The sequence below is a fragment of the Glycine max genome, chromosome 18, assembly GCF_000004515.6.
Source record: "Glycine max cultivar Williams 82 chromosome 18, Glycine_max_v4.0, whole genome shotgun sequence".
NCBI classification, from domain to species: Eukaryota; Viridiplantae; Streptophyta; class Magnoliopsida; order Fabales; family Fabaceae; genus Glycine; species Glycine max.
Window position 1 is genome coordinate 5,917,696 of NC_038254.2, and position 23,228 is coordinate 5,940,923.

The window sequence follows — 23,228 nt, forward strand, 5'->3', positions numbered from 1 at the left end:
AATTTAAACTAAACCTAATATAAAATTAATAAGTTACTAAAACTATTTTTAATTTATTATATAAATTTTTTTAACTAAACTTAATCTACCATATAAAAATTTAAACTATTCCTAATCTACCATATAACATTAATAACTTACATTATCTAAAACTATTCCTAATCTATCATATAAAAAATTTAAACTAAATCTAATCTACTATATAAAATTAAGAACTCAAACTAATAATATTAACAAATCAACTAAATCTAATATATCCTATAATACAAATAATAACATACTAACTAAAATTATAACATATACATATAACACAAATAATATTAATATTTCAAATTATTACTTAAAATTTATAACTACCACCTAGAGATACATAAGATATAACATATAAAACAAACCTAACTTAAACATATGTAACATATAACACCTAAAATTTATAATCTAAACACACCTAAAATTTATTATCAGTTAAAAAATACTTACCAAGAAATCCAAATAACAACAATGAACCAAAGAAGCACTAGGAACCAAATGAACCAAGCTTTTTAAATAAGAAGATGAAAGTTGAAGTATGAGGAGTGAGGAGTGACAGCGCAATGGAGAGAAGCAAATCGCTGGAGGGAATGGCGCCTCCTTTATGCAACTCGCAATACCCAATGACGCGTCCCTCACCACTGACCTGCTGCTTCTGCGTCGCTACAACCCTGACCTGCACTCTACAACGCTGCAACCCTAGGGTCTCGCGTTTGACTGGAGCCATGACCAACTCGCCATTAGTGCTGGTGTTTTCAATGCCACGTAGACAAAAGGCAAGGCACTTGTGAGAATGGCGACACCAGCGCCACGTGACACGTCCCTGGCAAAAGCGCCATTGGTGGTGGCGCTATGCATGGAGGTTACGTCGAAAAATAGCACCCTCAGGAATATGTTTAGAAACAACCCCAATTTGGGAAATTTGCCGTTCAACTCTTCTAAACCAAGTCACTGGTAGTTTATCTTTGAAGTCATGACTGCAAAAGATGACATCTATAATTCCCTCTCCTTCATTTCCTGGCAACCAAGCAGCAACAAGGGCATCAATCTTTTCCAATAGCCGTGGCTCTAAGACTAAACGTCTTCCAGATATCAAAATAACCAGAGTTGGGATTTGGTCAGCAACTAGGCTTATGATATCAGCACCATTTACGGGGATTGTAAGCTCTGAATTGTCACCCCAGGTCTCAGCATATGGAGCTTCACCAACAGCTACAATTGCAAAAGAGAATTCATGACGTTCTATGGTGTAAATCGACGGATATTTCTCGTATGTAACTTCTGTTTCAGCTCCCACAGTTGCCTGCACAACATCCAAAATTGTAGTCTCTGAAATGGTAAGGTGTGAGACACATGTAACAACCATGTTTAACAAGGAAAATAAACAAAGAATATTGTAAAGAAGGAAAGATGTGAGACACATGTAACAACCATGTTCTCCATGAATATGTATTGAAGACAAGGATGGAGAAAACCTATGCTTGAGACTTGGGAGGGAATGATAGACCAAATGAATTTCTAGATTTATAAAATCAGAAACAATTACTCTACCTAAGAAGCCAAACAATATCATCCAAGTTCTACACTACCATGGAGAAGAAACAAAGTTTCTCTGATTTTGAAAGTCAATAAAAAACTTTGGAAAAACAAGAAAAAAAGAATGGCTTACCATCTGTGATCCGCCCACTCATTCCATACCAAGCTTTAGTCCAACCTCTACATTGATATCCAAGATCATCGGCGCGTGTTCCAGCAACAAGCATTCTCTTAGCATTCCTGATCAATGGAAGAAAAGGTTTGCTAGGATCTTTTCCATTTTTCAACAGATCCAAGGACTTCTGAACTGCTTTGCGTGCTAGATCTCTATGTAGCTGGAGAAATAGTATTATGTTTAAATGGACTTAAAATTTTCAACAAGTCATGATACTAACAAACAATTAATCAGGGAATACAGAAACTTAAAATGCCATGAAATGGGAAGAGCATAATTAATTAATTATAATATAAATGTAAAAAGGAGTAAGTGTTACTAATTTGTGTTCTTTATCAAGATCCCTTGACTTTAGTGATCTAAGTTGAAGCATTTATGTTTCCTAGAGCTCTCACAAAAATAGACTTTCCATCCCTTTATATTATTACCTCATACATATTTAGGAGAATTAAATTCAGGACACCTTGGGAAATATTTCTAATTTAGTATGATTAGCCAATAGATTGGTTAATCATAGAAGGTTAAGATATTTGCTTGATTAATCATTTTTCTGGTTTATTCATTCCTAAACTGAAATATGTCCAATGCCATACCATAAGTTGTAATTATTGCGAGAGAACTAAATATCTGATCTAGAATACTACCATTTATGTTTCCTGTTGATCCATTTCTATATATATATATATATATATATATATATATATATATATATATATTTTACCACTTTATATTCGAGGAGGGGAATGTTCTATACCCTCTAGAGTAATTTTTTTTCACGCCAAATGTATAATTTTCTGAAAGTGGATCAAAAGTGAACCATATAGGAGAAGAATTAATTTTCAATTGCTTGCTTCTATTTATTTAAATAAGCACACAGGTTAGCAACAGTAGTCTATGGTTACGCCACTAGTTGCAATGATGTTAATATTTTAAAATTGAACAAAAATTCACATGAAACAGTCAGAGACAAAAAATGATGGAAATTGTCTGACAAAAAGTGTCATTCTTGAGCACTGTTGTATTTCCACATAAGGAAAAATACAATATGCAAAGGAGTAGGGAAAATTGAATCACTATTCACTATCACAAAAAGTGTCATTCTTGAACACTGTTGTATTTCCACATAAGGATAGATTTTTCCATATATTAGGAGAATTTGTGAAGGCAATGAATACTAAAACAAAAAATACTTCATCCATAAGGAAAGGAGTATGGAAAATTGAGTCACTAGCATATAAGGATAGATTTTTCCATATATTAGGAGAATTTGTGAAAGCAAAAAATACTAAAACAAAGTAATCCATCCATAAGAAGCTAGAGAAATAATCTTTCTGATGATGTGTGGGAAACTCCTATGGGTATAAAACTAGATTATGATTTAACATTCTTCATCGGAAATAGAAATATATTTAAATCCTCAAATGAAAACTAAGCCTAAACAATGGGAAATAGAAATTCACTATGTGCAGAGTTATTGCTTACCTTGCAACCAACTATATCTAACAAAGATCTGTCACTTAACGGAAATTCGAAAAGACCAGCAGCGAACTTTACTCTCAAAATTCGCTCAACAGCATCATCAATTCTGCTGATAGGTACTTCCCCTCATTCAACTAGAGACGCCAACTCTTCAATGAAAACTTTGAATCTAAAAGCCACCATCACCTGCATATTTTAATGAATAGATGGAAACAGATTAAGAAAAGCACACTATGATAAAAGATTCTTTTAACCGAAGATCTATACCATGTCAATTCTGGCATTGACGGCAGAGGAGATGCAGTACCGATGATCTGATCCATGAGGCTCGCACAGTTGGTCAAGTCCTTCCCAGTCAGATATCACAAAACCCTATAACAGCAATGGTGTAGCACTAGGTTAAAAAAATGTTATAATCAAAACCAGAAACATAAGAAAATGAAACACAATTTCAGTTATTGTTATCATATCTTATTACAACTTTCCTGAAATTGTCAAGGACCAATTGTTCTAAAAGCTTAAGTTGTTAGGTGGATGAAGCTTGGGGATGATTTTTATATCTACCACACCTCTTCTCACGTGATCTTTTTGGACTTGAAGTGTAGACAATTTTCAGGCCTATTATACCATCTTCTGAAAATCATTTTTTATTATAAGAGTAGGGACGGTAAGGATTGAATCCTTGACTACTTAGAGTATGTTTTGGGTGAGCTGTGAGCATTTACAAACTTGATTTTGATTCTTGAATGATCTTGATTTTACAAAATTGTTTATTGTTAAAGTGAAGTGATTTTTATGTTTGAAAACTTTTATCTCAAAAAGTTTGTAGTATAACTTAAGTGTAAACTTTTGAACCCAACACAAAAGCTATAATTTTCCATTTCTAGTCTATCATGCTTTTAATTAGGAACAAAATCATTTTTAAAACAACTGAACATTCTTTTCTGGACAAAATCAGTGTTGTCTCTTAAATGGGGATTTGAGACTAGGCTCCTACCACAAATGCAGACATACTATTAGCCAAAGAAGCTCTGGTATTGCGTCAAGGGACAATTATCTTAAAAGCTTAAGCTAATAAGTGGAGGCTCTTGAATAGTTTTTAACATTTTATATCTAATCAAAAGAAAACATGAAGAGCCTCCCTCCATCTTTTCAACATGAAAAGTAAGAACATAAAATGGGGAAATGCTTTTGGTCTTAATCCGTAACATACAGAAAATATCTACTAATGTATAAAATTGGGAAACATATTTTTCAAGCATATTGATGCAAATGCAACTTGAAAATTATCCAGTGATAAGGAGATAGATTTATCAGGGGTATTTTACCTTAAAACCTAGCTATCTTTCAAGATTTCAGTTATAAGAAAATGGTCAGCATGGAGTTTGTGTCCATTCCAGCTAAAATAGGAGGCCATAATGGTTGAAACTCCCTGGGAAATGCAGTCTAAGTAAGGTGCCATGTGGATTCTCTCTAAGTCTTCATAAGATAATATAGTATTTCCCTCATTTACACCTTTGTAGGTACCTCCATCTCCAACAAAATGCTTGGTACATGCAATGACATTGTTCCTGAAGTATAACTTGAACATAAGATGACAATATTGATAAAGAAAATGTATAATAATTAATTTTGGTAAAGTTTTTCAAAATAATTAAAAGTTTATGCCATGAGCAGAATGAAGAAATAGGAAAACATACAAAAGAGAAAACAGGTAACAAAATATTAATAGCTTGAAAACTTCAGGGAAATCATATTTTACAACTTAACAAAAGGGGAAAGGTTTAAAAGGGAAAAAAAATCCCTTCCTAAAATGTGAATTATAGAAAATGATATATAAAGACAATAAATAAGAACAAGATAGAACAAATGCTGTCCTGCCGTCAAGTGTCAATATAAATGGTTATTGGGACAATAATAGTTAATTTTCAATACTGTTGAACAAAAATATTTTGTTATTTATATGAATGGCTTTTGCCTACCTTCCAGCTACAAAAGGATATCCATGTTCATGTCCTTGTGGAGGCTGGCCTTGCAAACCTGAAACAATGGAAGTCATCTTTCTGACTATTTCAGTATCCTCACTATAACACTTATTGCATCTTCCCCATCTAGGATCTTTCAAGACCTGGATATTTAACCAAGAGAATTGCCATTCCGTTATTGTTAAGATATTGAAACTTAAATAGAAGAAAAATGAAAGGAAAAATATGCAAGATATAGATATATTTTGATCATCCTTCTTGTTTTAACTCCTGTTTGGAACTGATTTAGAGACAGATATGCAAATATTTTTGGATAAATGTAATAATACACATCAACAGGTATTTAAAGAAAAAATTCATAAATCTATAGAACTGGTACAATCTATGAGAATTGATTGAAAAGTCCAGGATTCTTGGGAAGTGTTGTCACTGTCATGCAAAATATATACTGAGTTTACTGATGAACATCAAAGATTAGTGAATAATGAGTGCACCAGGGGCAGAACTTCGTTTTCTTGCAAAATTTTCAAAATTTAAAAAACTTGCACAAAATGAAGATCCAAGTGATTCTAGTTTCTACTTTGCAAAAGCAGCATGATCTATGTAGCTCTCTGGCATAACTCATCTAGGCATAGAATGACTAGCTTATTGCAATTTCTAACAGCCACACACGGAGCAAAATTACAGTGAAGCTTCAATTCTTTGAACTAAATCACTGTCCCTAAAAGCATGCCAGCAGTGAAAAGTAAGATTTGATTTCAATGGCAAAATGAGGACTACTTTATCAACTCAATGCCAATGTAATTCGGCATATCCGGCAAAATTATTGCAGCACAATTTCTGATGAAGTTAGCATCTTGCATTTTAGTGCATTCCCCTCTCTTCTGTACAGGAGAGCCATTCCACTGTAATATTATTAAGCTTTGCTAATTGAGTTTAAAAGCACAAAGAAAAGTGAGTACTAACCTAGTAGCTCCAAGGCCAATATTGTGAGGAAATATGGTAGCACTATAGACACTATTATTACCATGAACTGCACCAATCCCATAGATGAGAGGTATTCCCAGTCGCAACTGAAAAGCTGATTTTTGAAAGCCATCCACCATATCAGCCCAATCAGACGACTTTCAAATGGTGCACTGCCACCAGAACTAAGTAAGCTCTCTATAAAGTGCACAAATAATCAAACGCCAAAGAAGGGTCCAATCCAAAACAATACAAGCACACACAAGAGACATCAACAGGGTGTTTGGTTTAAAGGAAAGACGGGGAGGGAAAATATGAGAAGATGAGAGATAAAATAAAATCTCACGTCTAAAAGTTATAGACCATTTTTCCTCTCCTCCAAATTCCCCAATATGAAGGAGGGAAGGCAAAGATGGCAGAGGAGGCCAGGAGGGTATTTTAGCCCCCTTATTTCCCCTCATCCAATTTTTGAACCAAACACACTACACTGCAAAGTTCCCATTTTTAAGGCACGCTCTCAAATGCCCCCCTTCAAATTCATTTCAAATTCCAACAGGTTCAAAGCTTGAACAAAATGTAGACACAAATGGAACATGTAATACATTGATACACAAACATCGCCCAAGTTCCATTTTCAAGACGCACTCTCAATTGGGGTCCCTCAAATTCATTTCAAAATCCTATAAGTTCAAAGCTTGCACAATTACACAGACAAACATCAAATTTCCCATTTTATGACACACTCTCAATTGGGGTCTCTCAAATTCATTCCAACCTCCAACAAGTTCAAAGCTTGCACAAAATGGGTGGCACAATTACACATACAAACATCAAATTTCTCATTTTTTAAGACACACTCTCAATCGGGGTCTCTCAAATTCATTCCAACCTCCAACAAGTTGAAACCCTGCAGAAAATGACAAAGTGGAGAAAAAAATTAAGGTGTGTGTACCAATGGAGAGATCTCTAATGGCAGAAGAGGTAGCAACAGTGCGCTCAAATTGGGTCATCTGACCAATCTTCTCCCTCAGAGTCATGCGGGAAAGAAGGTCTTCACACGAGCTTCAATTTGCTCTTCGGGATTCTTGTACACGCAAGCCATGGCTCCTTGGTTGAACTTGAAGATGGTTAGGGAGTGAGCGTGTTAATGTTTCTGTAGGCAACAAACAAACGATGAACACAACATACCAGAACAGAACTCAATTTGGTGTCCTCTTGCAGACACACACACAAGGCTAATTGACTTCAAGCATTTCGCCGTTGCCAGTAGCGAATCATCAGCAGGATGACCCGCCATCAGTACTGGTGAAACAGGAGCCATACTTCTGTTGTGTCAGCGTAGCTCAGCAGCGTGCAGCGTAGGGTCAGGTTGCAGGCGTAGCGTTGCAGCGTACAGTGAATAGGGGCCAGTGTTTGCATCATTGTTTTAGCGTAGCTCAGCAGCGTGCAGCGTGCAGCGTAGGGGTCAGGTTGCAGGCGGAGCGTTTCAGCGTGCAGTAAATAGGAGCCAGTGTTTGATCATTGTTTCGCTGAAGGTAGGAGCCAAATTAATCAACTCCCTTTAAATTTCGACTCCCATCCTCTTTCCTTCCCCTGTATATAACAACTTTTCCTGGTCCAGAATACTCACTTTCTGCATTCAACAAAATTTTTCTACCTTAAAATTTTTCTAGTTTTTCTACCTTCAAAATTCGTGGGTCTTATTCCGCTGGTGGTTGTAGTGGTGAAACGCTTGTATCTCCAGAGTGTTGGTACTGGTAATATATATGTATATTTTTTATCCATTTCAATTTTTATATTATTGTTATTGAAATTATTTTTGTAATTGTGCATAATATGTTTTTATACATGTATTTTATTATTTATATATTATTAATATGTTAATATTATAAAGGTTTTGATGTTGTGTTATTATTTTGTTTGTATAGGTGGAAGCGAAACATTTCTTCCACCGTCATTTCTTACCTTGTTGGTGTTAACAAAACATTGGTAATATATTTATCCCAATTTCTATATGTATTCTTTGTGTTTATACTATGTTATTATTTTGTTAACATAGGTGGTAATGAAACATTTCTTTCCCCAGTTATTTCCTTTGTTGTTGATATCTTGGTGTTAATCAAACGTTGATAATATATTTTTTATATTCATTTTCTCAATTTTTATATGTATTTTTTATATTGTTATTATTTAATTTTTTTATTATAAAGGTGTATCATATATTTATTTTGTATGACTAAATTTATTTATATCTTATCTTGTATGTATGTATTTTTTATAAATATAATTTTGATGTATTTTTTTATACATGTATGTTATGTTGTTCTTAATTTTGTTACATATATATTTTGGTATTAGTTTATTATTTAATATGTTAATATTATAAAAGTATTTATGTTAAGTTATTATTCTGTTTATATTTATATATTTTGTTATTTATTTATTAATTTTGTGCTTGAATTTAATTTTTATAATGTTTATTGTATTATTATTAGTTTAGCTTTTGTGTATGTATTTTAATTTATTTTGTATAATATATTTATTGTATCATTAATATTATATATATATATATATATATATATATATAATTTATTTTTTATAAATATACTTAATTTTATTATATTATGTACAAATATTTTATAATCTTTTTGTCACTTATTGTATTATATTTTATTTTGCAGTATTAATGACATCTTCTTCATCATCTTCATCAAATATAAAAATTAAATCTGGTTCAATTGATGGTAACGTGTTGTGGATGCAAAATAAGCATGTTTAACAATATATTTGGAATGGGGAAGAAGATAGAAAATTACACATTAGACGAGTTGTCCCCATATATCAGGGTCAAGAACAAATACCAGAAGGAATTATTCCTCTACTCCGTCAATCTGGTTTTTATTGGATTATGAAAATGGGATATTTAAAAATAAATGCGACATTAATTAGTGCCTTGATAGAAAGATGGAGACCGGAAACACATACTTTTCATCTGAGATGCGGAGAATGCACTATTACTCTTCAAGATGTCTCTATTTTATTAGGTCTCTGTGTTGATGGAACACCAGTAATTGGTCCAACAAATCTTAATTGGACTGATTTATGTGAAAAATTACTAGGAGTCAGACCACAGGAAGGCGAACTTCAAGGCAGTGTGGTTAAACTAAGTTGGTTGGCTCAACATTTTTCACAATTAAACAACCATGACGGTGACGTACAACAACTGCAAAGGTTTACCCGTGCATGGATCCTTAGATTCATAGGAGGTGTCCTATTTGTTGATAAAAGCAGTAACAAAGTTTCCCTAAGATACCTACAATTTTTACGTGACTTTAGAGAGTGCAGCACATATGCATGGGGATCTGCCGTTCTTGCTTATTTATATAGAGAGATGTGCAGTGCCACCGATTATAAAACTAAATCAATTGGAGGTATGTGCATCTTAATACAAATGTGGGCGTGGGAACGATGTATAACTTTGGCTCCAAAGAGGACTCCTCCCCCAGTCGAAAATAAACCACTCGGGCACAGGGTAGTCGTTTAAAAAATTAGATTTAAGTTCAAAATAGATAATAATGTAATGTATATTAATTTATAATTTTTTTAAGGTGACTACGACATGGAAATCAACATATTGGCAATGAAGATTTGATAGTTTTTCGTCACAAATTAGATATCATGAAACGACATGAGATAAGAACATGTCAATGTATTTGTTACATAATAAATAATATGTCATATTTCATTGAAAATAAACAACATTGGAATTATATGCAGTTTGTGTGGGAGCCTTACACAACAAATGTTATGTCACTGTTGCCCCCAATTTGTTTAGTTGGAGATGTAACGTGGTGTGCGGTGGTGCCACTAATTTGTTTTCAAGTTATTGAGTGGCACCAACCTGATAGAGTGTTGAGACAATTTGGGATGCAACAACTAATTCCATTGTGTCCTTCGCAACCCTCTAATATTCATGACATTTCATTGAAAGGAAAACATGATGAAAATTGGGAGCAACTGTTAGGCCCAATAATCAGTCAATGGAACAATCAGGTTGATTTTAGGGTAGATGGTTATCCTCGACAAGAAGGTCCACTGAGCTTTAACTCCGATTATATGGTGTGGTATAGGCGAAAAACGAAGATGTTTGTTGACCCTAAGAATGCAAAGACAGCTACATTGGTATTTTTAAATCTTTTTTTTGAATATTTAAGTTCAATTTATTTATGAAATTTTAGTCCATTAATATGTTCTAAAAATAATTGCAGGCTGAAGTTGCAGAGGGCATTGCAGTACATGGTGTCTCCACAAGGGAGAAATACATGGACAGTGGATGATCTAGTGCCGTATGTGGAGAAATTAACCATTTTATCTGAAGAGCAAGAGAGAATCATTGAACCTGTGTCACATGGTCCATTTACTCAGTATCCGGCACAGATGTATCATTATCGATCCGAAGGTCATCAAAGTGATACTTCTGCAAGCGAACATTCATTAGGTGGTGTTACGAAGACATATCCCAATTTTTCATGGCCTACTATGACCCCTTCACAACAACATGATGCTCCAAGTCCTGAGGCTGACCAAGTTGAAGAGGGGAGATATCATGGTAGAAGAAATTCTGATAAACAAGCACGAATATGGGAACACTCATGCGGCACATCCTCACATCATCACGGACATCATGACGATTGATTTTCATATTACTATTTAAATATTTTATTGTATGTTTTTAATTTAAATTTTAGATTTCTATTATCGTTTATGTTATGAATATTTAGTAATGGATGTAGTTTATGTCGCGCACAAAAATATAATAATAAATAATTATAAAAACAAACTGATCATGGATAGCTACCATTTCATTAGAGTAGACAAACAAAATACATAAATCAATTAATTTAACAACTTTCACATTCAGATTGCATTAAACATATGTCTATTGTGTCTTTCTCTTTCACATCTACTACATTTTTGTCGGTGCTCAGATTGTTCGAGTCAATCCATTTCATTCCTTATCCTTGTTGATTATGGCTGACCTTTCTCACGAATTGTACTTGGATCAGGGATACGTGTCCATGAGTCATCAGAAGTAGGAATTGTTGCTTCATTCCCAATAGACCACTATTGTGCAGAGTAAACTTTTAAGATGTGATCATTTGTGTAAACAAGATCTACATATTGGAAGTAGTAGTTGATGCTCACGTAACGACAAACAACAATAATGTGTGAACATGAATAGTGAAGTGCAGAATACTTTCCGCATTGACAATAATAGTCATTCAGGTTAACTAACCACTTTTGTTCGTCACGTTGTGTTATAAGATTGAATGTCTCCTCTACTTCAACCATTGTCAAGTGGATATCAAAGATGTGGACAATGTGCGAACAAACTTTTTTTTTTAAGTTCTTTAACAACCTTAAAACAATATAATTGTCCTGCATTTAATTGTCTTTGGGCTTGGCGACCACGATCAACAAAGTACTTTCGACACCAACCATACGTTGATTTCACCAAAGCTGTTATCGGTATGTTGCGACAATTCTTCAATACCTTATTTACACATTTTGAGAGGTTGGTTGTCATGTGACCATATCTACGTCATTTTTTATCATAAGTCATGGTCCATTTTTCCTTTGAAATGCGATCAATTCGTGTTACTATGACTGGACTCAATTGACGAAATTTTTCTAAATTTTGATCAAATATATGTTTGCAAGGAGTGTAGCCTGCATAAAATTAGTTAGCAACAACAATTTTAAGTATATATGATACTTAAATTAACATCATATTATAAATTAAATCTTACTCAATTTCTTCAACATTTCTTTTTGTTTGACATTGTTGAATTTGCGATTGAAATTGCTTGTTATGTGTCGGACGTAGTAAAGTAGTAAACATGATAAGCATGGGGAGGTTGTCAACCAAGTGCTTCGTTAGCAACATTAGACTTTATACTCGCATGACGATCATATATGAGATAAATACCATTTTTATTTATCACGTGTTCACGCAAGTGTGCCAAAAACCATGATCACGCTGTTAACGTTTCACCTTCGACGATGAATGCTAGAGGAAGAACACCACCATTTCCATCTTGTGATGTAGCCATTAACAGGGTCCCACGGTATTTCCTGTATAAATGTGTGCCGCCAACTTGTATGATTGACTTACAATAATTAAAAGTCTCTTTACATTGATCGAACGTCTAAAATACTCTATGAAACTGATGGTGTTCACGACTCACCCTATTCCCAACAATAAAATTGTCATGCAATATTTGAAAATATGATCTAGAAGAATTATTTTTGCATGTGTTTTAGTCACAATGAAAGTTTGACATATGACTCTTCCCAATCGCCATATTCAATTGCAATTGCTTTTTGTTTCGATATCCATGTTTTTTTGTACGAAATCTTATAGGCAAATTCATTGTTTATCCTTTCTTGAATCAAAGAAATTTTTATTGATGAATTTTCTCTAATCATGCTTGTTAATAAAATAAAAAAATTTAAATAACAAAAAATGCAAAAATACGATAATATGAACATTAAAAACGTACCTACTACATAAGTGTCAATTAAATCTGAATCAAGCTTGCTATGATCTTGTGTCACACTCATATTCATACATGTGTATGATCCACCCCATTGTGTCACTTTCCATGAATAAGTTTTTTTAGATAAAATTACCCTCATATTAAAAGGGCAACGACATTCTGCGCTTTTATTCGGGCAACAAACGATATATTTGTGTGATTTGGTTTCAAGAACTTTAAAACTTTGATGCACATTCATAACATATTGTTTCAGTGCATTTTTTACCGCATCTTTACTATCAAAATTCATACCAACATATAATTCTTGCCCAATATTAAAACTCGATGGCTTCAAACCGCAAATATTCTCCTCATCAGGATGACCCCAATTGATATTGTTATAATGCAAAACATCATTCCAAAATGGATTATGAATTCCTTCTACACCTAATAGTTAAAAAAATAAAATTCATGTCAATATCACAAAAATATTTATTTACCATTAAATATAATTGTTATAAAATGATTAATGTATTCAACTATTTTTAATTAATTAAATATACCTTCTCTTGGTTGAACAATTGTAAGTGATTCAATCATATGGGTGACTTCATCATCTGTATCAGATATATCATCAACAATATCATCTTCATCTAAAGACCCTTCAACATATGAATTAGACACAAGATAATCATCATCATCTTATCATCATCTAAATTGCTTACATTTCTTGGCGGTTCCGACTCATTATTAGATAAATTATTTCCACATGATCTAACAGAATTTATAGAATGAAACGTAGAACCACTAGTAACATCATTTTCTATGTACAATTCTATAACTGACATTTGTTCTTGTTGTTGAAAATTTTCGATCATAGTTTCAACATCTTTGTCATCACAAATTTGCAACGCAACATATTTTTCTGAAACTAAAAATCTACAAGTTATAAAAGAAATAATTTCATTATTTTCTAACTTTACACCATCATTCTCTTCATATACCCTTCCATTCGAAATATAAGACTGTTATAACCGAATTCATCATACACCAAAATATACCTACAAAAAAATATTATAAATAATTAATCATAACAACAATAACTTCAAAATAAAATAATCTAATTATAAAAAAATATTACTTCAGTTAAACTTGAGATTAAAACTTAATTCTACAAAAAAAAATTACTTCAAACAAAATTTGTGAATGATGCGAGGATTTAAAAGGGAGAGATACAAGCAGATCTGATATTAGAATGAGAGAGATACGGAGAAATAAGAAAACTTGAAACTGATGTGTCTCTTATGTCTCTTAGGAGTGCATAATTAAAGGGAAGCAATTTTCGGTAAAGGCAGCGAACCAATTTTTTTATTATATACCTAGCCATTTTCGCGGGTACGGATGGTGAAACTATTTTTTTATTATATAACCAGCTATTTCGCCAGTACGGATGACGAAATACACTGCACCCCCTTCACCCCTACTTTGACACACACTGCACCTACACCGAAAGCCACCGAACCTAGGAGCCCATTTCGCTGAGACGAATGGTGAAATGTGTGTTTCGTTGGCATGCTTAGTGAAATAAATGGGTATTTCGTTGTTCCTCTTGGCGAAATATGTGTTTTGCCATGCTCCTCGGCAAAACGCTTACACAAAATAAATCCCAACGCAAAATGTTTCAAAATAGACCCTGATTGGGAATTAGTTTCTAAATGAAACCCCTTGAGGTCAATTTGACCACACACAAAGGGTCTGTCAAGAGATTTAGCTGACAAGTGATCTTGCTCCAACTGTCACTTGAAATTCTACTTTATCGGTCAAAGTCCATCTATTTTCTTTTTGGTTACTTTCTTTTTTATATATTCAATTGGGTGAATAGAAATTATAGTAAAATTTGTCTCCCTATTTTTTAATTTATTATTTGAGTCTTATATTTTAAATTATATTATCTTAATCTTTAGAGTTTATTTTAAATATTAATTAAACTAAAAAGTTGATAAATATGTTTTTATAAAATAAGAACTTAAATAAAGACTAGAATTATGGTCCTTGAATTAAGAAAAACATTCTTTTACAATTACACCCAAATTTTCAATTAAATATTTGATACAAAATATAATATTAATATAAATTTTATGCGAAAATAATTTTTTTATAATTTATTATATTTTTATAATCTTATATATTATATTTTAAAATACAATATATAAGATTAAATTCTATTTTCACATAAATTAGAATATATGTATATATATATATAAGTTTTATTTTTATTTTATATATTATATTTATCTTTTAAAATAAAACTTATGATTTAGTGACAATATTTTTTTATCTAAATTAAGATATCATCTTATTTATTATAATATAGATAAAAAAATAATGCCAATAAATTACATACATAAATATTTTAAAAAATAGAAAATATAGTCATTTTATTTAATTATGTACCTTCAGTATATAATTTAATTCTTTAAAAAAATTGTACCTGATTAGATAAAGTTAAATATAAATAAAAAATATTATTATAATAAATAAAAAAATAACTTAAAATAGGTTAAAAAAATAGTATCATTAAATCACATATATAAATATTAAAAAAATATACATTAAAGATAATATTTATATTATATATTTACTTTATAAAATAAATTTTGAATTATAAAAATATAATATATAAAACAAAAATAAAGCTTATGTAAATATAAATATTCTAATTTATGTGAAAATAGAATATAATCTTATATATTATATTTTAAAAAATAATATATAAGATTATAAAAATATAAAAAATTTTAAAAAAATTAAATTTTGAACTATTTTTGTTGAAAACTTATATTAATACTACATTTTGCACCAAATATTTAAATGAACACTTGAGTGTAGTGGTAAAAGAGTGTTCTTATTACTGCAAGGATCATGGTTTTAGTCTTTCTTTAAATTTTTTTTAAGTTCTTATTTTTTAAGAAAATATTGGTCAACTTTCTAGTTTAATGTGTAATAGACAAAATAGAGAGACATATTTTATAATTAAGTCTAGAAATTAAGGGAAGAAAAAAAATTATATTATATTATACTTAAAATTCGTGATGAATAAATATTTTTGAACACAAATGATTGTATTTTATATTTATGATAAATATCTTATATTGTGATTCAATGTTATTTTTAACTAGTAACAATTTATATTAAAAATATTAAAATTTAATTTAAGATGAAAATGATGTGTTGAAAAGATAAAATATTAAGAAAAAATACTCTAAAAACACTCTTATTAAAGAATAATAATTTATGTGTTTACAATAATGTGTCATAAAATGTTTTTCTAATATTACGGGTATAAGCGAGTAGGTTTGGATTGAGTTTGGTCAAACTCATGACCCAATGCAGTCAAACTTGAACGAGTTGGTTTGAGTCAGTTTTCTAAGAAAAAAATGAAACTCAACCAAAATCAACTTTTTTGTAAACAATTTGGGTTGAGTTGGATCAATGGGTTAAAACATTTAATTGGGTCTCTTCTTTTTTAAAATGCAATATTTTTATAAGTTAAATATTTTATTAAATAAATCAGACACAACTATTTATTATTAGATTTTTTATTAATCTTTTTTATGATGATGCCGCATCACACCCCACTCCAGTGACTCCTATCTATCCATTAGGGTGAGAAATTAAGTTGGCATACCATATTCAATGTAAGAAGTTTCAATAAACATAGTGAAAATAGGTTTCAAACACCTTTTTCTACCAAAACCAATGAGACATTAAGAGACTTACTCTTCATAAATAGATTCAAAACATTTTTAGAAGTCCATTTGAAGTTATTTCAATCAATAAAATCATTATCGTTTTGATCCTCAAGGTTAAGGATGCATTGATGCTTACTCAATTCAGGTTGATAAATTATGTAATCAATAATCAATAGTTAATAGTATTTGATATTTTTAAAAATTTAAAAATATATATTATATATTACATATAATAATAATAATAATAATAATAATTTAATACAAATGAACGGGCCGAAACAACGGATTCAAAAATTAAAACACATGATCCAACCAAAAACTGAACAAGTTTGATTGGTTTAGTTTGAATTTGGCCCAAATACAAAAATTATCCAACCCAAATTATTTAGATTGGTCTAGATCAATTCTGGGTTCATGAATAATTCACATTCGCTTACACTGCCTAATATTTTTTTTAAAAAAATATTCAAGAATGTCTTTCCTAAAAATGTCATTCCCACTATTATATTTCCAAGAAATATTATTTTTAAGAATGAAAATAAAGAACTTAAATCGAACACAGACCCAATGAGGGGTGGGTATCCGGATATCACACTCGTGTCAATTACAAATCTTACCTAGTTTAATGAAAAATTAGAAAATAATAACAAAACCTACAACACCATTTCCCATTCTTGCACGTCATTCACTAAACTGCTTAATTTCATCATAATTGATAACACTAAAAGTGTCATTAAATCTTATTTTATTTATTTATTTATAGATGAAGCACTTTATAAAAGCATCAAAGAAATGGATGAGTAATGTCCTATTTAAAACCTCTTAATATGAGAGGTAATATATATATATATATATATATATATATATATATATATAAAGAAAAAATCATAAGTAAAAGTTGCCTAAAATCATCCCTCTATGCACATCATTACAACAAATAAGTCAAATTAAAATATTAATAATATAATACATCTTTCAAACATTTATTCATAATTCTGCACAATATTTGTGTTCTTAGTGATAAAAGTAATTTATAAGCTAGTCAAAAGAATTTATAAATTTTTGAAAAAGTGTTGATGGAAGAAGTAAGACTTGAGTTTACTGCTTTTGCAATAATCTAATGAATATTGTAACGATTTGTTTTGGCCAATTTAATCCTACTATTACTATTCAAGTCGAACTCAACCTCTAGGTATACATTTATCTCCCTTCCTTGTACCCTTCTCGATTATATTCACTTGGGTGTTAGAGTCCTTACTAAGATAACCATCAAAATTCTATCTGTCATCCCGGAACTGCATCACTAAGGCTGCCTCTTACTCGCGATTTCACCACTGGTCAATTTGCTTATTGAGACTTTATCCGATACACTTTATAACAATTTGGCATGAGCAATAACGGAGAAAAAATGGAAAAGGCTAGGGAAGGATCAAAAACTCCTGATACCATGCATGTGAAAAAAGAGGAAAACTGAATATGTATTTTTGCATTTGTGTCGCATATCATTGGCCTCAATGGTTATCCTATTAATCCATGAAGGAGACTAAGATAAATAAGGAAATTTAGAAAATTACAATCAATTAGGTTCCCTAATATTTGCATCCCTAAGATTTGCTATTGCAATCAATCAAATATATCATATATAGATAACGTGATTCTTTGTTGTGAACCGTTGGCTTAGGTCACCTTTGTCGCTGTCACTCCTTTTGAATATTACTACTGCTTGATGGTTTGTCATTCTTATCATCTTCAATCAGCTCTGTTGATGGCACCTGCTCTATTAGTTTACAGAAAGATGTACAAATTGTTACAAAGTAACATTGAATAATCAAATGTTATTTTATCATCCACTAAATCTCTTGATTTCTCACCATATCCTCCAAAGTTGCTATCTCACTTATTGGTCTGGTGGATTCTGTAGTAGCTTCTTGTCTATTTAGGTGGTAAGAATTGTCTTCACTGTTCTCATCATTCTTTGACTTGTCCTCCTCTTCCATATTGCTGACTTCATCATTCATACTGCCAAAGACATTTGATTCTTCAATACAATTCTCTAAGTGATTAGTCTGCTCCTGGTCAATGTCACACATAATGTGCAAAATAAGGCTTGAAGCTTTTCTTTTTTCATTTGAGAGAGAAAACTTAGAGTCAGTTTGGTTTTTATTTTGTGTACCAAGAGTATTTCCAACCCACAATCAGAGACTTAATTAATTCCTTTTAAAGAGACTCTGAACAAAGGATTTTTTTTCCATCTCTAGAAAATCAAACTTTGATCAACAAGTTTAAGAAACCTGACCATTGTTTATTGAGTCTTACCGGTAAGTTTTGTCAGTTTAGAAAATATTTTTTATTTTTACTTTTTATTTTGATAGATAATCATAAAAGGTTGTCTTATTTTTACTTCATTCCCCTTTCAAGAAAATAAAGTGAAAATAGTAAAATATTTTAAAATTAGTTGTAAAAATTAAAAAAAAAAATATATTTTTATCAACACATCATGATACTAAGTTCATTTTCTTTAAATAAAGTTTTGGATTTGAACCTTATGCATAAAAAAACATAATAATAAAAGAAGATCTCATTAAAGATAATCAGTAAGATTCTACAATAAAGATTAATCATCAATAATGTCATGGTAAAAAAAATATTTTTATAAAACAAATAAACCCTTAGTTACACTTACACACATCAATGAAAGTTATAATTTATTTTATTTAATTATTTAGCTATGAATATGGCAAATTGATAAACATTGATAAAATTAAGATATCATGTAAAACCAATACTATATACGTTTGCCAATGTGGCCCAATGGTCTTGTGCCAAAAGCCTTTAGCAACGGGAGTTACTAACCATGTTCTGAATACATACCTGACAATGATTGAAATTGAAGTCAACACTATGTGATTCATCAGTTGTATCATCCATCGTTGGCTGAATAGTTTGAGGCATGGTGTCAGGTGGACTTTCACTGTTTAAAGTTTCTTGGGCCAAACCCTCCATAATAAATTGTTGAGCATCTATATGCAGGTCTTGATCAAAAGCTGAAGGTGAAACTTCATCTGCCATGGTTATCTCAGGTAGCACAGACCTTGGTGATGAAGAAACTGAGCCATTGAAGGTTTCATCGATTGATTCTTGTCGCATTACCGATGTGCCTGGATCTTCATTACTTCTTAAGTTGTCTGTGTTATCTTGTTCTGTGCTTGTTGAGTTGTTCACAGCATTGATAACCTGTGCCTCATTTGTTACATTCTCTGGCATGTTGCACCATTCCTATTGAAAAGAAAATTCTAAAAATAAGAAGAATACCCCTCATGACTTCCTATTGAAGGAAGGAAGCAAATGAAGTGATTTATTCTCACATAGAATGCCATATTTTGTTCTTGTATTAATTCACAAAATAACACTTGCAGATTTGCAGTAACAACTTTTATTACATAATAGTACCAAAGTGACTCGCCTCTGGTCTTTCTGAGTGTGTTTCATTGGGTAATTGATCCAAAGCATGAGAAGAATTGGAAGATTGTGGTGCTTCAGTTTCCCTCACGGGATGTTTCATATAACCAAAGAAGTTATGATGACTTGCATGAGTTGGAGTATCTTCAGGCACATCAGATTTTGAGGACATTGAGCTCACATCAGCTTCATTTTCATCTATATGTCGCGGAGTAGTTGACGAGACAACATCTTTTGAATTGTTGTTAACTTCGGCATTATCATCCGCCTCACTTCTAACTCCTTGTGCTTCTTTTCCTCCATGGAATGAGGCTCCCCACAACTCTTCACTACCAGAACTAACATCTCTATCAATGTCCCCATCATACAGTATAGAGTCTCTATCAATGGATGAGTTAGTCTCAGCATTCTCACCAACTGTTGATGTTGGCGAACCAACTTCAGAAACCTCCACTTGTAAGTCAGAAGCTACAGAATATGTTGGGGTGTGACAAATTCTCCCATGGGTTAAAAATATACTTTCTTGCCTCTTATCAACTATAGATGTGACAGTTTCATACAAAGCTTCATTTATGTTAGTAGTATGAGTAGTAGCAGTAGTAGATACCGGAAAAGTAAGGAGCCTCCTGTGAGGCTTAGGAAACGTTGGCCATGGCCGTGATCTATCTGATCCTGGCTCACTTATTTGACCTGACATGGATTTTGTTTCATGATCATTCTCATCTTTCATGTTTTCCCCATCAGTTTTACATTTTCTATCCTCCTCATGTGTTGATTCTTCTCCATTTGTTAGTGTATTAGGTATTTGCAATCCATTTTCACCACCTTCATTGTATATCAACTGGTCAATTAGCCAGTCATGAGTTCCCTTATCTGCATAAGTAGAATACATTCAGTTTTCTAAATAAACTTTTACCACAGTTTTCTCTTTTTATTATTTAGGGTACGTTGGACAATCAACTTAATAGATCACTTGTTCAATATAAGAAGATTAAACTGTGGAACTTTTTGAAATAAGCTAAAAAGGACTTATAGAAATGTCAAACCATTTTTCATAAGTCCATTTAAGCTTTTCCAAATGTCCTCTTATTTTGAGAGCGATAAAGAGTTTGAGAAGGAAGAAAAAAGACGAGGAGAAAAAGTGAATGTCACCTGTATGATGCCTTCTGAATCTTGAGTATGCAAGTCTGTCAGAATATTTGCTTCCTTTATTAAAGTAATAGTGCTCTCTAGCTCCATGGTCATGTTTGGTTTCTGATGGGAAAAGATGGGTTGAACTGAAGCTTCCATGCCTGCTAAATGGCATATCCTTCTGACTAGAAAATTCTTTAGGGAAACTATCTCCTGTGAGGTTAGGCTTCTCCTCAGAAGGATCATAGGGAATATCATAAGGACTTCTTGGCATAAAAGATGGGGCAGAACCAGGCATGTCTAAGCCATCATCAAAATCCTTTGAAGAATCTAAGTGATTTCTTCTTTTGGTAAGCACTGGTGCCATTGACTTTTTATCAATTTGACCCTTCTCAATCTGCCCCTTGAATAGTTTTTTTGCTCTTCTTCTGGCTATGAGACTCTCCATCCTTCTGTTTCTTTCCATTTCTGAATTCCTAAGATACATATGATTTTTCTGATCATCTTCTGTCCATTCGATAGCCTTGTTACTTTCCTCCTGTGTTTCTTCCCCATCCTCATCATCTCCATCCTCTATCTTTTTCTCTATCTCTAAATCACCACATTCCACCAAGTCAACCATTGAAGGTTCAGATCTCAAGATTTGCCTCTTAGGAACCTGAGTTTTTTTTGCTGACAACCTATTATCCAGAGAACTCTCTCCCTTCTCAAAAGATCTGGCCCCTTTGTTCTCTATGTTTCTTTTGGTGAACTCATTATGAAAAACTGCTGACAAATCCTTGGCCTTATCCTCTAAACCACTATATACATCCCAATTCTTGTCACTAAAGTTTCTCCTTTTACTTGTGGCATTCTGTGATGGATACTTACAAAGCATCTCAGGTCTCCTATTATTTGGTATCTTTGGACATTTTGGTTCAACCTTTTTCTGCCCTCCTTTTTCCTCCTTTGTTTTGACATATTTGAGTTGAGTTTGCTCAGAACTCCAAAAGATTTTAATGAAAATAACAGCACAAACAAGGAAAGGGGACATGCAAACCAAGAAGCTGTAAATATAAGAAAGGAATGCATATAGGATGGAGCATACTAATGAAGCACCTGAAACCAGTGGATGCCTTCGCATAAATGAGTAACTAGACTTGGCTGAATCTTGAACCACTTTGAACAAACGAATTTGAATGTCCTTCACATTCAAACCCATCTTTGTCTCTCTGAATGTTTGTACAAAGAACAAACTAAAATGCTTTCAAGCTTGTTTGTGGCTGAATGTAATTGTTACAACTCATCCATCAGTGAAAAACTCAAATTGTGAACATTTTATTCATTGCTAGATTCAAGAAAGAAACTATAATCATTACAGTCACAGGTGACACATATGTTTGTTACAAACCTCATTGAAGAAAATATTCAATGAAAATGTGTTTTTCTGCCAAGGAAAAAAATGTAACAAACTAGAATAAAAATGATGGATAATCAAAATTTAGCAATGAAGTCATTTCGTAGGTTCATAGAAACCATTCAGAAAATTGAAAAACTGAAGGAGCAATAGAGAGAAACGAGGCCAACTAGCCCCCAAATGGTGGTCAACAATTAACAAATGTTTGATTTTCCCTAACAAATGGATAGTCATTACTATGACAATTTAGTTAGTCTTTTTTAAGGAAAGTTTTCGTTTGGCTGAAAATTTCATAGATCCTTTTATTTAGGAGTTTACTTACCATGCACAAAGGGGAAAATTGATCCAGAAAAAAACAAAGGGAGGGGGTGTAATACTCTCTGATGCTACACATTATGGAAAATGCTAATAGTTACAAAACCATTTTCTCCATGAAATGTTTTATGTCAAAGATTATTTTATATATATATATATATATATATATATATATATATATATATATATATATATTTTAATTTTTTAATTAATGTTTGTTTTGAAAGAAAGCCAACACTCCATGTTAATACATTATTCATGCAGATGTTATTCGTATTGAGTAGCAGCAGTGCATCTCTGATACATAGCACACAAGATTCGATTAATTTTTAATTATTTTAAAATTTCCTGTTTTAATTATTAAATATTTTTAAGATTAAATAAGTTGATATAGATCCACACTTAGTTGTACTAAAAAAACAAATTACCTTGATAAAAATGTATCCGGAGCAATAGACTAGTTTC

At 31.9% G+C, this 23,228-nt stretch overlaps 2 protein-coding genes and 1 pseudogene across 2 annotated transcripts; 1 reads left to right on the plus strand and 2 right to left on the minus strand.

Moving 5' to 3' along the window:
• Nucleotides 1-430: 430 nt before the first annotated feature.
• On the minus strand, nt 431-7,897 carry LOC100783646 (beta-glucosidase BoGH3B-like; annotated as a pseudogene).
• Nucleotides 7,784-11,036, plus strand: LOC102662755 (uncharacterized). Its single transcript, XM_026126786.2, has 3 exons — nt 7,784-7,928; nt 8,100-8,160; nt 10,440-11,036. The coding sequence occupies exon 3, from the start codon at nt 10,468-10,470 to the stop codon at nt 10,864-10,866; it is 399 nt and encodes a 132-aa protein (XP_025982571.1). The 5' UTR covers nt 7,784-7,928; nt 8,100-8,160; nt 10,440-10,467; the 3' UTR covers nt 10,867-11,036.
• An 8,258-nt stretch (nt 11,037-19,294) lies between these two features.
• Nucleotides 19,295-22,359, minus strand: LOC102663032 (uncharacterized). Its single transcript, XM_041012082.1, has 3 exons — nt 21,074-22,359; nt 19,926-20,794; nt 19,295-19,738 (listed from the first exon to the last, which is right to left on the minus strand). The coding sequence occupies exons 1-3, from the start codon at nt 22,251-22,253 to the stop codon at nt 19,295-19,297; spliced, it is 2,493 nt and encodes an 830-aa protein (XP_040868016.1). The 5' UTR covers nt 22,254-22,359.
• Between the last annotated feature and the right edge of the window lie 869 nt (nt 22,360-23,228).